The sequence below is a fragment of the Bos indicus genome, chromosome 1 (genome assembly GCF_029378745.1).
Source record: "Bos indicus isolate NIAB-ARS_2022 breed Sahiwal x Tharparkar chromosome 1, NIAB-ARS_B.indTharparkar_mat_pri_1.0, whole genome shotgun sequence".
In the NCBI taxonomy this organism is placed as follows: domain Eukaryota; kingdom Metazoa; phylum Chordata; class Mammalia; order Artiodactyla; family Bovidae; genus Bos; species Bos indicus.
The window spans coordinates 43,097,294-43,113,198 of record NC_091760.1 but is presented as its reverse complement, the minus strand read 5'-3'; the positions used below and the strand labels follow the sequence as shown (position 1 = coordinate 43,113,198).

At 38.7% G+C, this 15,905-nt stretch overlaps 1 protein-coding gene across 1 annotated transcript; it reads right to left on the bottom strand.

Moving 5' to 3' along the window:
• Positions 1-1,569: 1,569 nt before the first annotated feature.
• On the bottom strand, positions 1,570-2,493 carry LOC109563934 (olfactory receptor 5AC1-like). Its single transcript, XM_019967408.2, has one exon. It carries the CDS (start codon positions 2,491-2,493, stop codon positions 1,570-1,572), a length of 924 nt encoding a protein of 307 aa, XP_019822967.2.
• Positions 2,494-15,905: the final 13,412 nt, after the last annotated feature.

Sequence of the window (15,905 nt, the reverse complement as noted above, 5' to 3'; positions counted from 1 at the left end):
TTTTGAAAATATCTCAAATAAAACATGTTGTACCATGTACATTAAGAGATAAATGTATTTACCTGTACATAAATAATGAAAAGTATTTAAGATTTACTTTAAAAACACCAATAGTAAATTACAGAAAAAATATTTTATTCAGAAAGAAATTAAAATGTTAACGAAACCAATTTAGGACTGAAATTGCTAAAAGTCACCTACAAGAACAGATAGCTTTTGAAGTTTTTAATCATGTGGGATATTTTTAAAATAAGTTTTATTATTAGGGGCTAATTTGAAATACCCTTGAGTCTATACAAACAAGTTGATTTTTTCTAATAATATTTATATGATAAATTCAAATGATAAAAGAAATTTACCACAAGCCTGTATTTTTAGATAATATTTTTAGTATATTTATTGGAACTGTTGAGATCTAAAGTATTTTTAAAATACTAGAACACAAGCATATTTATTCTTAAACAACTTAAACGTCATTCTCATTCTGTGTAACTATTTTTCCTAACTGAATGTGCTAAGAAAAAGCAGATTGTCCAAGGAACATTGTTTTGCTAACAGAGGATTTGAATTATTTATGTCTATTTAATACTTCTGAAATAAACTGGAACATATATATATTCCCCACCTATCTGTGAGGAATCCATTCCAAGACCCCCTGTTTATGCCTGAATACATATATGAACACATCCCAAATTGAAGTACATTAGTGGTAGAGAATTCACTGACACAAGTTTTCACCCATATCTTTACGTATTAAACCAGGTTCTTATCTCTGATCTAGGCTCCTTGCCTTCCTCCTACTAAAAACTTCCTTTACTACTTCCTTCTACTAAAAACTGATAGGAATAGTAATGCAACCAAGGCTGATCTCTGAGATTGCTTTTTGTTACACTCAAATATTCCTAAACTTATAAGTTATTGAATATCATGCTATATTATGCTACAGGCAATATTCTTGATAAAAATAGTATGTGGACTTACAAGTAGGAGCTGTGGTTAATTTTGATCCTCCATTCTTTAATTCACGCCTGCTTCCATTTTTCTTCCTAAGATTCACAAAATTTTTAGAACCTTTTACTTTTTCCTAACTTTTATCACTAAACAATACATTTCTCCTCAGGAATATATTCTGTGAAGAAGTAGACGTTTATCCATCTACTGTAGTTATTGTGCACAAAGAGAACAGTGATGCTTTATTACCTGGCAGGGCCAGAGCAGTGAACTGGGGTAAGGAACTAAGTGCCTAACCCTATATGCCAGTCTCAGCTGTTTTTAGTAAACTATCAATTACTATGTAATTTTTTAAGTCTCAGGGAAATAGCTAATTTGCGAAAGCTTAGTGTCTAAAGATGGAGCACGGTGTTTCTAAATGAGCTAGTTATAGGTAAGTTACCAAACTTTCACTGGTCCCATATCCAAGTAAAAATAGTAGGAAGTAGGAATAGAGGTCAGACCATGCTGACCTCTAGTTCTCTGATGAAATGGCAGAGCCATGGCAAATCTTTAGGACTGAGGGCATTTTTAGAAGACAGTAAAGAAGAAACAGTTTGAAAATTGTCTAGCAACTATTCATTTCTTCATTATTCTCCTCAAAGCACTTATAACCTCTTTGTTTCTCAGGCTGTAAATAAAAGGATTTAGTAGAGGAATTATTATTGTATAAAATAAAGAATATATTTTGTTGTGCTCTTCAGAGGGGCCAGACCCAGGACGCACATACATGAAGAAGAGAGTGCCATAGAACAAGGAAACAGAGAGCAGGTGGGCACTGCATGTGGAGAAGGCTTTACTCCTGCCCTTTTCAGACTTTTTTTTCAGAATGGTAAAGAGGACAAAGGTGTAAGAGACCATGATGGTCATAAAAGTGAAGACTTGTATAAACGCTGAAAAGATAAACACCAGAAGTGTATTAAGTGTAGAATCAGTGCAAGAAATTTTGAATAGTTGTAAAATTTCACAGTAGAAATAATGTATTACATTGGTCCTGCAGAAAGTTAATCTGAATAAAAAACCCACATGAATGGCTGAATGTAGAAAACCAGTCAAATATGAAACACCTAGAAACTGAATACAGAGTCTGTTGGACATGACTACTGAATAAAGCAAAGGGTTGCATATGGCTGCATAGCGGTCATAGGCCATCACCATCAGAAGGAAACATTCTGTGGTAGCACTGGAACCAAAAAAATAAAATTGGGTCAGACAGTCAAAGAGAGGTATTACATGATTCTTTGACAAAAAATTTATAAACATCTTTGGAGTCACGGAAGATGAACAACAAGCATCTGCAAAGGCTAAACTGCCCAGGAATGAGTACATGGGGGTGTGAAGATGGGGGTCTTTCCAGATGAGAAAAATCAGTCCAAGGTTGCCCACCATGGTGGTGAGGTAGATGACCAGGAACACCAGGAACAGGGGGACCTGCAGCCCTGGGAGATCTGTGAGTCCTGTGAGAACAAACTCCATCACCAGAGTCTTGTTTGCCTCCATCATATCCACTCAGGCTGACCACTGCAGTGAAAAGAGTAGGTGAAGAACATAGTCATAAAAGACCATGAAAATAGTCCTATTTTATTTTTTTTAAATGCATCTTCCTCGTTTATGTATCCCCTTTAATCAGGACATTTTTAAGAATATATCTTCAGTTCAGTAATTGCTTACCCATCACCACAGGGTAAAGTAAGGGGTTGCATATGGCTATATAGCCGTCATAGGCCATCACCACCAGAAGGAACCATTCTTTGGTGGCACTGGAACCAAAACAATAGTAGTGGACCATGCAGTCAAAGAGAGACATCATTTGACTCATGTTGACAAGCATCTTGGGAGTCACAAAAGATGACGAGCAAGCATCTGCAAAGGCCAAGCTGCCCAGGAATGAGTACATGGGGGTGTGAAGATGGGAGTCCTTCCAGATGAGAAAAATCAGTCCAAGGTTGCCTGACATGGTGGTGAGGTAGATGACCAGGAACAGGGGGACCTGAAGCCCTGGGAGATCTGTGAGTCCTGTGAGAACAAACTCTGTCACCAGAGTCATATTTTCTTTTGCCATATCTGACCAGCTAACCACTAAAATGAAAGAATAAGTGAGGGAAAATTCACAAAAGAGTTATAAAAACAGTGGATTGTCATGTTACTGACATATAAGACATGCTGCTGCTAAGTCGCTTCAGTCGTGTCCGACTCTGTGTGACCCCATAGACGGCAGCCCACCAGGCTCTGCCGTCCCTGGGATTCTCCAGGCAAGAACACTGGAGTGGGTTGCCATTTCCTTCTCCAATGCATGAAAGTGAAAAGTGAAAGTGAAGTCGCTCAGCTGTGTCTGACCCTCAGCGCCCTATGGACTGTAGCCTTCCAAGCTCCTCCGTCCATGGGATTTTCCAGGCAAGAGTACTGGAGTGGGGTGCCATTGCCTTCTCCGATATAAGACATGCTTCTCATTTAATTAGTAGTTCTTAATTTTTACCTTCACTTATCTACTTTTGTATATATTCAAAATTATCTGTAATAAAATGTTTTAAAATTAGATTCACTTAAATTGATAGGTAAATTTGCATTTACCAAATTTAAATGCAAATCCTTTTCAATCTAACATGGATAACTTACAGTTTTTAGAATTGCTTGAACTCATTGAAATTCATATGGAAGAAAATAACTTCTTATTCTGCCCAAGAAAAATATAAATGTGAAGTAGTCACAAATACCTTAATTGATGTTGAACAATAATGTAGAGACATAATAATCAAAACATTAAGATAGTGGTATAAGAAAAAGCCAGAGGATCAGTGAAACAGAATAGAGAACTCAGAAGTGAGTTCCAGTATAAATGGGAATGTGGCATGAAACAAATATGATAGTTTAGTTCAGTAGGAAAAGGACAGCTGATTCAATGGGTTATGCTGACACTCTTTGCTGTCTGTCTGGAAGGATTAGTAAATAAGGTTAGTCTCCTACCCCACACCATAGATATTGTCTAAGTAATTGAGAAGACAATGATGTAACATAGGGAATAGAGAAATTGTTGTGGAAGCCAGTAAAATAGCTTGAATGCATAGCAAAACAATATCCAGCAGAGTCAAAGTGTATATAATTAGTTTGGAAATATATCCTCCATGTATATGAAAGACATAGATTTATGTCTATAACATAAAATAACTTAAGAATAGATTTAAAAAGGCAAGCAATCTAATAGAAGAATGAGTAAATAATAGGAATAAGCAAGTTTACAGATGAATAAATCAAAATAACCAATAAATAAAATGAAAAGATGCCAAAATTTCTATGTCACAAATACATGTGAACAAAAACAAAAACACAAAAATAGAAGGATACTTCCTTTCTCATATATCAGAATAGCAGAAATTAAAACAAATAAAAATACTCAATGTTAACTAAAGTGAGAAAAGTGGTACTTTAATGTTACTTGTGGAACTATGAATTGCAACAGCCTTTTCTTGAAAAGCAATTTTATGCAATCCCATTTAAATTTTTAAAATACATATATCTTTTCATCTATCATTTATATATATATATATATATCCTAGAAATAAAAACATTGCTATGCAAAGGTAAATATACAAAGAATATTTACTGTATTATTCTTCCGAGTAGCAAAGACCATGCTGTTCATGGGGTTCTCAAAATTGGGAAAGGAGTACATCAAGGCTATATATTGTCACCTTGCTTATTTAATTTATTTGCAGAGTACATCATGTGAAATGCTGGGCTGGATGACTCACAAGTGGAATCAAGATTGCCAAAGCAATATCAACAACCTCAAATATGCAGATGATACCACCCTAATGGCAGAAAGTGAAGAGGAACTAAAGTGCCTCTTGAGGAGAGTGAAAGACGAGAGTCAAAAACCTGGCTTAAGACTCAGCGTTCAAAAATGTAAGATCGTGGCATCCGGTCCCATCACTTCAGAGCAAGTAGATGGAGAAAAAGTGGAAACAGTGACAGCTTTTATTTTATTGGGATCCAAAATCACTGTAGATGGTGACTGCAGCCATAAAATTAAAAGACACTTCCTCCTTGGAAGAAGAGCTATGACAAACCTAGACAGTATATTAAAAACAAAGATATCACTATGCCAACAAAGGTCCATCTTGTCAAAGCTATGGTCTTTCCAGTAGTCATGTACAGATGTGAGAGTTGGCATAAAGAAAGCTGAACACCAAAGAATTGATGCTTTTAAATAGTGGTGCTGGAGAAGACTCTTGAGAGTCCTTTGGACTTCAAGAAGATCAAATCAGTCAGTCCTAAAGGAAATCACTCCTTAATGTCCATTGGAAGGACTGATGCTGAAGCTGAAGCTCCAATACTTTGGCCACCTGATGAAAATAGCTGACTCATTGAGGAAAACCCCGATGCTGGGAAAGATTGAGAGCAAGAAGAGAAGAGGGTGACAGAGGATGAGACAGTTGGATGGCATCACCGACTGACTCAATGGACATGAGTTTGAGCAAATTCTGGGAGACAGTGAAGGACAAGGAAGGCTGACACACTGCAGTCCATGGGATAGCAAATAGCTGGACACAACAGCAAAGACGAGATGCGGCAACAGTGAAATGGGTAAATAAACCAGAGTACGTTCATATTATGGGATATAGTTCAATCATGAAAAAAGAACTCTTCTACCTAATTTTAATTTTGGAATTTCCACAATGTATAATTATCGCAGAAGAGCAAGATCCAAAGAAGTGTAAAATCTATGGTCTCATCATTGTAAAACTAGCAATGTATTTTTAAAATCTCTCTTCTCCATTGAGAAACCTGAATAATAGACACTAAGTTTATAGCACTGATTTTTCTGGAGTAAGAGTAGCGATAGTAATAATTGAAGTAGAGGAGAGTGAAAGTCAGAATAACAGTTCCATGAGAAAAGCAAAAAATTATTTATATATATACATATATATATATATATATATCAGAAATGTTAATTGGAAATCTAGAATCTTGAGAAATACTTACCCTCCATCAATTGGCCCAACTCTTTTTAGAATCTCAAATAACCAAATCATTGCTATCCTTACTTTTAGTTCCTGTAATGTATTAATATAATTTAGACAAGAATAGTAACTTTCGTGAATTTTTTTTCAAGAGTTACATAAGACTGTTTTAAAGTTACCTTTAGTGACTTTAGCATACATACTCATGATTCCATGAAATTAAAAAATTTTTATCATATATAATAAGCCTGAAGCCAGAATTCCCATTCTGAAAATTACAAACAAGTTAACTTTAGGCTTCATAGCTTATCTCTCAAATTTTAAAACTTCATATTTATAAAATAATCCCTGTTTTTTTTTCCTATCACTATTTTTTCTATTTTTCATTCTTCTGTTAAACAAAGTTTCTTATTAAGAAATACCTCAACAAATGTGCTATCTACACAGCAAAAATCCTGACTGAAATATTCATGTTTAGACATAGATTTACTTCCTTGCCCAGATTTTGTTTGCTGACTTAAAAAAGGAAAAGACCTGTCTAGGGTTTTAATGTCTTATGTAGATATTTTCTTATCATACAGGCAAATTACAAAGCTATAATAATGAAAATATGAAAATGTCTGCATCTTCACCCAGCTCCTGTAAAATATGGGAAACTGAAAATGTGCTGCTTTTCTCAAAGTAACATAAAAGGTACAGAAACAAAGCACAATTATTTATGCATTGCTTTTTCTTGGAAACACAAAACTGGAAGAATATAACATTTCTTTCTCCTATTTGCAAACCCATTCTTAAAAAGTTTTGAAATTCCCTTAATGCTTCCAAAGTATTCCCAGTAGGTAGGATGAAGTCAAAGTTGTTCTACTGGGCATTGTAAGCTAATCATCAAATCATTATACACTTCTAGTTATAACAATTAAAACTATCCATTGTGTCCTCAAGGTTCACTTTGGGGACATGTTTAAAAATATCACTGAATAGAATAGAGAATAAACTTGTTTCCCTCCCTCTTTTTTTTTTAAAATGCTCCCACTACCCAACTACCTACCTGACTTGCTCACTTGAAACTCCCAAAGGTACCTTAGAATTAACATGTCCAAATCTGAAATTACAGTATTCCTGTATTCCGCCCTCACAGCTGATACTCTTCCAGTGTTTCCTGTCACAGAAAATAGGGTCACAAACCAAGAGTTCATCTATCAATGATGTCTTAAATCCAATACATTTTTTAAATTTTTAATTATTATTATTATTTTACTTTACAATATTGTATCAGCTCTGCCATACATCAACATGCATCCACCACGGGTGTACACGTGTTCCCCATCCTGAACCTCCCTCCCACCTCCCTCCCTATACCATCCCTCTGGGTCATCCCAGTGCACCAGCCCCAAGCATCCTCTATCATGCATCGAACCTGGACTTGGATTCATTTCTTATATGATATTATACATGTTTGAATGCCATTCTCCCACATCATCCCCCCTCCCTCTCCCACAGAGTCCAAAAGATTGTTCTATACATCTGTGTCTCTTTTGCTGTCTCGCATACAGGGTTGTCATTACCATCTTTCTAAATTCCATATATATGCGTTAGTATACTGTATTGGTGTTTTTCTTTCTGGCTTACTTCACTCTGTATAATGGGCTCCAGTTTCATACACCTCATTAGAACTGATTCAAATGTATTCTTTTTAATGGCTGTGTAATAATCCATTGTGTGTATGTACCACCACTTTCTTATCCAATCATCTGCTGATGGACATCTAGGTTGCTTCCATGTCCTGGCTATTATAAACAGTGCTGCGATGAACACTGGGGTACACGTGTCTCTTTCCCTTCTGGTTTCCTCAGTGTGTATGCCCAGCAGTGGGATTGCTGGGTTGTATGGCATTTCTTTTTATGCAGTCAGTACTAAAATCTAAAATACATTCATCTCTTGCCTGGCTTATTAAATAATCTCCTAACTATAATACCTGCATCTCCTAACACAGTCATCCTATCTATTTTCCACACTGACACAGGACTGATTTTTATAAAATATATACTGTTTCACTACCACACCATAACACGTGCTTGCCCCCATTTAAGTGTTATTAATAATTTCTCATTGCACGTAAAATGACAACTGAAATTGTTATTTTAGCTTTTTATTTTATATTGGAGTATTGTTGATTAACAATGTTGTGCTAGTTTCGGGTGTACAGAAAAGTGATTCAGTTATACATATACATGTATCTATTCTACAGACTCTGTGGTTGTGTAACTACACACTGTAACTACTGGCTCTGTAGTTGTGGCTCATGGACTCTGTGGTTGTGGCACACGGACTCTATAGTTGTGGCACATGGGCTCAGTTGCTCCCCAGCATGTGGGATCCCTGTTCCCTGACCAGGGATCAAACTCATGTCCCCCCACACTCCAAGGCAGACTCTCAATCACAGGACCACCAGGGAAGCTCCATTACCCATTTTAAGTATAGCAGTGTGTACGTATCAATCCCAGACTCCCAATCTATCCCTCTCCCTGACCCCTAACTTTCTGGTCACCATAAATTCGCTCTCTAAGTCTGCTTCAGTTAACAACTGAAATTCTTAAGCCTCATATTCACATCCCTGTACTGAGAAATAGACCCAATAATTAACTGTATGCAGTTAAGGAACTTTATTGCATTGTACATGTGTATTTTTTTACAGTAACATTAAATGAACTTACAGATATTTTTCAATATCTAAGCAAACTGACAAAATACTGACTGCATAAAAAGAAGTCAACTTCTCATTCATGATAACTATAAATCACATGTTCCTAATTGATAAGACTATTCTATCCCAACTGATAATTCAAAATTCTAGACTCCATCTTATCATTCAGGCATTTTCCACACATAAGTTTCAGTACTGCTTCTGCTTTAAGCCTTGGCATTCTGGACTTGAGGCATGTGAGACCCTAGCTCTCCAGCCAGGGATAGACCCTGCGTCCACTGCAGTGGAAGGTGAAGTCTTAACCACTAGACTGCCAGGGAGTCCCCACACATAACTTTCTTCATTCTCCCCACACATAACATTCTTCAGTCTCCCCACATAACTTTCTTCAGTCTCCACACATAACTTTCTTCATTGATCCAGTTCTCATCTGGATCAAGCTGGAAGGAGAAAATTCACAGGGGATTCTGACTGTGAGGGGCTTATGAGTTAGAAATGTAAGTGATGTATATCACTTTCAATCCTAAACTCAATCATAATACTGCAGTGTACTGAAAAGGGAGACTGTGTATCTAGGAAGAGAAGAACATGGATTTGGTTATAGGCTAATTATTTCTTCTACAGTACTTCTTCTGATTACCATTTACCTTTTTTACCCTCCTTCTTGAGGCTTCCTCGATGGTTCAGTGAGTAAAGAATCTGCCTACAATGCAGGAGACACAGGAAATGCAGGTTGGACCCCTTGCTCCAGAAGATCCCCTGAAGGAGGAAATCGCAACCCGCTCCAGTCTTCTTGCCTGAAAAATCCCATGGTCAGAGGAGGCTGGTGGGCTACAGTCCATGGGATCACAAATGTTGGACACAACTGAGTGACTAAGCATGATCACTGGGCAGCACTATATGACACTCCTGAAGGGAGGTACCTTGTCTGGTGTATAGACTCCATTAGATTAGACTAGTCTAGACTAGACCCTCCATCTTATGTATGGAATACTCATAGCTTTTTTTCAAGGCAATCAAACCCAATTCTTATTTCATCCCTAACTCAATAAAACGCTAGGATTTCAAGGTGATACTTTGTTCTCTCCATCAGACTCAGCTATGGCACTTCTTTGTGCTCAGTTCAGTTCAGTCACTCAGTCGTGTCTGACTCTTTGCGACCCATGAATCACAGCATGCCAGGCATCCCTGTCTATCACCAATTCCCATAGTTTACCCAAACTCACGTCCGTTGAGTCAGTGATGCCATCCAATCATCTCATCTTCTGTTGTCCCCTTCTTCTCCTGCCCTCAAACTTTCCCAGCATCGGGGACTATTCAAATGAGTCAGCTCTTAGCATCAGGTGGCCAAAGTATTGGAGTTTCAGTTTCAACATCAGTCCTTCCAATGAACATCCAGAACTGATCTCCTTTAGGATGGACTGGTTAGATCTCCTTGCAGTCCAAGGGACTCTCAAGAGTCTTCTCCAACAACACAGTTCAAAAGCATCAATTCTTCAGCACTCAGCTTTCTTTATAGTCAACTCTCACATCCATACATGACTACTGAAAAAACCCATAGCCTTGACTAGACGGACCTTTGTTGGCAAAGTAATGTCTCTGCTTTTTTAATATGCTGTCTAGGTTGGTCATCAGAGAAGGCGATGGCACCCCATTCCAGTATTCTTGCCTGGAAAATCCCATGGACAGAGGAGCCTGGTAGGCTTCAGTCCATGGGGTCGCGAAGAGTTGGAATGACTGAGCGACTTCACTTTCACTTTTCACTTTCATGCATTGGAGAAGGAAATGGAACCCACTCCAGTGTTCTTGCCTGGAGAATCCCAGGGACAGGGGAGCCTGGTGGGCTACCATCAATGGGGTCACAAAGAGTCGGACACGACTGAAGTGATTTAGCAGCAGCAGCAGCAGGTTAGTCATAACTTTCCTTCCAAGGAGTAAGCGTCTTTTAATTTTATGGCTGCAATCATCATCTGCAGTGATTTTGGAGCTCAAAAAATAAAGTCAGCCACTGTTTCCACTGTTTCCCCATCTATTTGCCATAAAGTGAGCAACCCCACGTCCAAGGAGCGGTGGCTGTGTGGGTACAGGAGGACCAAGAGGAGGTTCTCCACGTTATAGGTCAGGAGGGGTGGCAATGAAGAGATATCCCTCATCCAAGGTAAGGAGCAGTGGCTGCGCTTTGCTGGAGCAGCCATGAAGAGATACCCCACATCCAACGTAAGAGAAACCCAAGTAAGAATGTAGGTGTTGCGAGAGGGCATCAAAGAGCAGACACACTGAAACCATAATCACAGGCTACTAGTCAATCTAATCACACAGACCATAGCCTTGTCTAACCCAGTGAAACTAAGCCATGCCATGTGGGGTCACTCAAGACGGGTGGATCACGGTGGAGAGGTCTGACAGAATGTGGTCCACTAGAGAAGGGAATGGCAAACCACTTCAGTATTCTTGCCTTGATAACCACATGAACAGTATGAAAAGGCAAAATGATACAAGAAACTGAAAGAGGAACTCCTCAGGTCAGTAGGGGCCCAATATGCTACTGGAGATCAGTGGAGAAATAACTCCAGAAAAAATAAAGGGATGGAGCCAAAGCAAAAAAAAAAAAAAAACCTAGTTGTGGATGTTACTGGTGATAGAAGCAAGGTCTGATGCTGTAAAGAGCAATATTTCATAGGAACTTGTAATGTTAGGTCCATGAATCAAGGCAAATTGGAAGTGGTCAAACAGGAGGTGGCAAGAGTGAATGCCGACATTCTAGGAATCAGCAAACTAAAATGGACTGGAATGGGTGAATTTAACTCAGATGACCATTATATCTACTACTGTGGGCAGAAATCCCTTAGAAGTGGAATAGCCATCATGGTCAACAAAAGAGTCCGAAATGCAGTACTTGAATGCAATCTCAAAAACAACAGAATGATCTCTGTTTGTTTCCAAGGCAAACCATTCAATATCATGGTAATCCAAGCCTATAGCCCAACCAGTAACACTGAAGAAGCTGAAGTTGAATGGTTCTATGAAGACCTATGAGACCTTTTAGAACTAACACCAAAAAAAGATGCCCTTATCATTATAGGACACTGGAATGCAAAAGTAAGAAGTCAAGAAACACCTGGGGTAACAGGCAAATTTGGCCTTGGAATACGGAATGAAGTAGGACAAAGGCTAATAGAGTTTTGCCAAGAGAACGCACTGGTCATAGCAAACATCCTCTTCCAACAACACAAGAGAAGGCTCTACACATGGACATCACCAGATGGTCAACACCGAAATCAGATTGATTATATTCTTTGCAGCCAAAGATGGAGAAGCTCTATACAGTCAGCAAAAATAAGAGTTCCAGAAAAACATCTATTTCTGCTCAATTGACTTTGCCAAAGCCTATGACTATGTGGATCACAATAAACTGTAGAAAATTCTGAACAAGATGGGAATACCAGACCACCTGACCCACCTCTTGAGTAACCTATATGCAGGTCAAGAAGCAACAGTTAGAACTGGACATGGAACAACAGACTGGTTCCAAATAGGAAAAGGAGTATGTCAAGGCTGTCTATTGTCACCCTGCTTATTTAACTTATATGCAGAGTACATCATGAGAAATGCTGGGCTGGAAGAAGCACAATCTGGAATCTGGAGAAATATCATCAACCTCAGATATGCAGATGACACCACCTTTATGGCAGGAAGTGAAGAGGAACTAAAAACCCTCTTGATGAAAGTGAAAGAGGAGAGTGAAAAAGTGAGCTTAAAGCTCAACATTCAGAAAACTAAAATCATGGCATCTGGTCCCATCACTTCATGGCAAAGAGATGGGGAAACAGTGGAAACAGTGTCAGAATTTATTTTTTGGGACTCCAATTTCACTGCAGATGGTGATTGCAGCCATGAAATTTAAAGATGCTTACTCCATGGAAGGAAAGTTATGACCAACCTAGATAGCATATTAAAAAGCAGACACATTACTTTACCAATAAAGGTCCATCTAGTCAAGACTATGGTTTTTCCATTGGTCATGTATGGATGTGAGAGTTGGACTGTGAAGAAAGCCGAGCACTGAAGACTTGATGCTTTTGAACTGTGGTGTTGAAGAAGACTCTTGAGAGTCCCTTGGACTGCAAGGAGATCTAACCAGTCCATTCTAAAGGAGAGCAGTCCTGGGTGTTCTTTTGTAGGACTGATGCTAAAGCTGAAACTCCAATACTTTGGCCACCTCATGCGAAGAGTTGACTCATTGGAAAAGACCCTGATGCTGGGAGCTATTGGGAGCAGGAAGATAAGGGGACAACAGAGGATGAGATGGCTGGATGGACATGAGTTTGTGTGAACTCTGGGAGCTGGTGATGGACAGAGAGGCCTGGCATGCTGCAATTCATGGGGTTGCAAAGATTCAGACACGACTGAGCAACTAAACTGAACTGATGGGACCGGATGCCATGATCTTCGTTTTCTGAATATTGAGCTTTAAGCCAACTTTTTCACTCTACTCTTTCACTTTCGTCAAGAGGCTCTTTAGTTCTTCTTCACTTTCTGCCATAAGGGTGGTGTCATCTGCATATCTGAGGTTATTGATATTTCTCCCAGCAATCTTGATTCCAGCTTATGCTTCTTCCAACCCAGCATTTCTCATGATGTACTTTCATATAAGTTAAATAAGCAGGGTGACAATAGACAGCCTTGACATACTCCTTTTCCTATTTGGAACCAGTCTGTTGTTCCATGTCCAGTCCTAGCTGTTGCTTCCTGACCTGCATACAGGTTTCTCAAGAGGCGGGTCAGGTGGTCTGGTATTCCCATCTCTTTCAGAATTTTCCACAGTTTATTGTGATCCACACAATCAAAGTCTTTGCAAAGTCAATTAAGCAGAAATAAATGTTTTTCTGGACTCTCCTCCTTTTTCAATGATCCAGCGGATGTTGGCAATTTGATCTCTGGTTCCTCTGCCTTTTCTATAAAACCAGCTTGAACATCTGGAAGTTCACGGTTCACGTATTGCTGAAGCCTGGCTTGGAGAATTTTGAGCATTACTTTACTAGCGTGTGAGATGAGTGCAATTGTGTGGTAGTTGGAGCATTCTTTGCCATTGCCTTTCTTTTGAATTGACATGAAAACTGACCTTTTCCAGTCCTGTGGCCACTGCTGAGTTTTCCAAATTTGCTGGCATATTGAGTGCAGCACTTTCACAGCATCAGTTTTTAGGACTTGAGATAACTGAACTGGAATTCCATCACCTCCACCTGTTTTGTTTGTAGAGATTCTTCCTAAGGCCCACTTGACTTCACATTCCAGGATGTCTGGGTCTAGACGAGTGATCACACCTTCATGATTATCTGTGTCATGAAGATCTTTTTTGTACAGTACAGTTCTTCTGTGTATTCTTGCCACCTCTTCTTAATATCTTCTGCTTCTGTTAGGTCCATACCATTTCTGTCCTTTATTGAGCCCATCTTTACACGAAATATTCCCTTGCTATGTCTAATTCTTGAAGAGATCTCTAGTCTTTCCCATTCTATTGTTTTCCTCTATTTTTTGCACTGATCACTGAGGAAGGCTTTCTTATCTCTCTTTGCTATTCTTTGAAACTCTGCATTCATATGGGTATATCTTTCATTTTCTCCTTTGCTTTTCACTTCTCTTCTTGTCACAGCTATTTGTAAGGCTTCCCCAGACGGCCATTTTGCTTTTTTGCATTTCTTTTCCATGGGGATGGCCTTCATCCCTGTGTACTGTACAGTAGTTTGCATCAGTTAATCCTATACTCCTAATTTTCCCTTTCCTCCTCTATTTTCTGACATGTTAACTGTAAATATGTTTTCTATGAGTCTGTTTCTGTTTTGTATATAAATTCATTTGTGTTATGTTTTAGATCCCACTTATAAGTGGTATATTTGTCCTTGTCTGATCCACTCTACTTAGTATAATATACTCTCGGTCCATTTCTTGCTGCAAATTTTATTCTTTTTTATGGTTGAGTTATCTTCCTCAAATATGTTAAGTCAGTCATATATTGATGAGCAGTTTGGCAGTTATTTCCATGTCTGGACTATTGTACAGAGTGCTGCTATGAACACCTTACCTGCCTCCTGAGAAATCTGTATGCAGATCAAGAAGCAACAGTTAATTTGGACATGGAATAACAGACTGGTTCCAAATAGGGAAAGGAGTATGTCAAGGCTGTATATTGTCACCCTACTTATTTAACTTATATGCAGAATACATCATGAGGAATGCCAGGCTGGATGAAGCCCAAGTTGGAATCAATACTGCCGGGAGAAACATCAACAACCTCAGATACACAGATGACACCACCATTATGGCAGAAGGTGAAGAAGAACTAAAGAACCTCTTGATGAAAGTGAAAGAGGAGAGTGAAAAAGTTGGCTTAAAGTCAGCATTCAGAAAACTAAAATCATGGCATCTAGTCCTATCACTTCATGCAAATAGATGGGAAAATAGTGGAAACAGTGACAGACTTTATCTTTTTGGACTCCAAAATCACTGCAGATGGTGACTGCAGCCATGAAATTAAAACACACTTGCTCCTTGGAAGAAAAGCTATGACCAACCTGGATAGCATATTAAAAAGCAGAGAGGTTATTTTGCCAGCAAAAGTCCATCTAGTCAAGGTTTTGATTTTTCCAGTAGTCATATATGGATGTGAGAGCTGGACTATAAACAAAGCTCAGCGCAGAAGAATTGATGCTTTTGAACTGTGGTGTTGGAGAAGACTCTTCAGAGTCCCTTGGACTGCAAGGAAATCCAACCAGTCAATCCTAAAGAAAATCAGTCCTGAATATCATTGGAAGGACTGATGTTGAAGCTGAAACTCCAATACTTTGACCACCGGATGTGAAGAACTGACTCATTTGAAAAGACCCTGATGCTGGGAAAGATTGAAGGCAGGAAGAGGAAGGGATGACAAGGATGAGATGGATGGATGGCATCACCAAATCAATGGACATGAGTTTGAGTGAACTCCGGGAGTTGATGATGGGCAGGAAAGCCTGGCGTGCTGCAGTCCATGGGGTCACAAAGAGTCAGACACAACCAACTGACTGAACTGAACTGAACTGATGAACACCGGGATGCATGTATGTGTTTTTTTTTTAATTTAAATTTATTTATTTTAATTGGAAGCTAATTACTTTACAATATTGCATGTCTGTTTTTTAATTGGAGTTTTCATCTTAAGCAGATATATCCAGGAGTGGGATTGCTGGATCATATGGTACCTCTATTTTTAG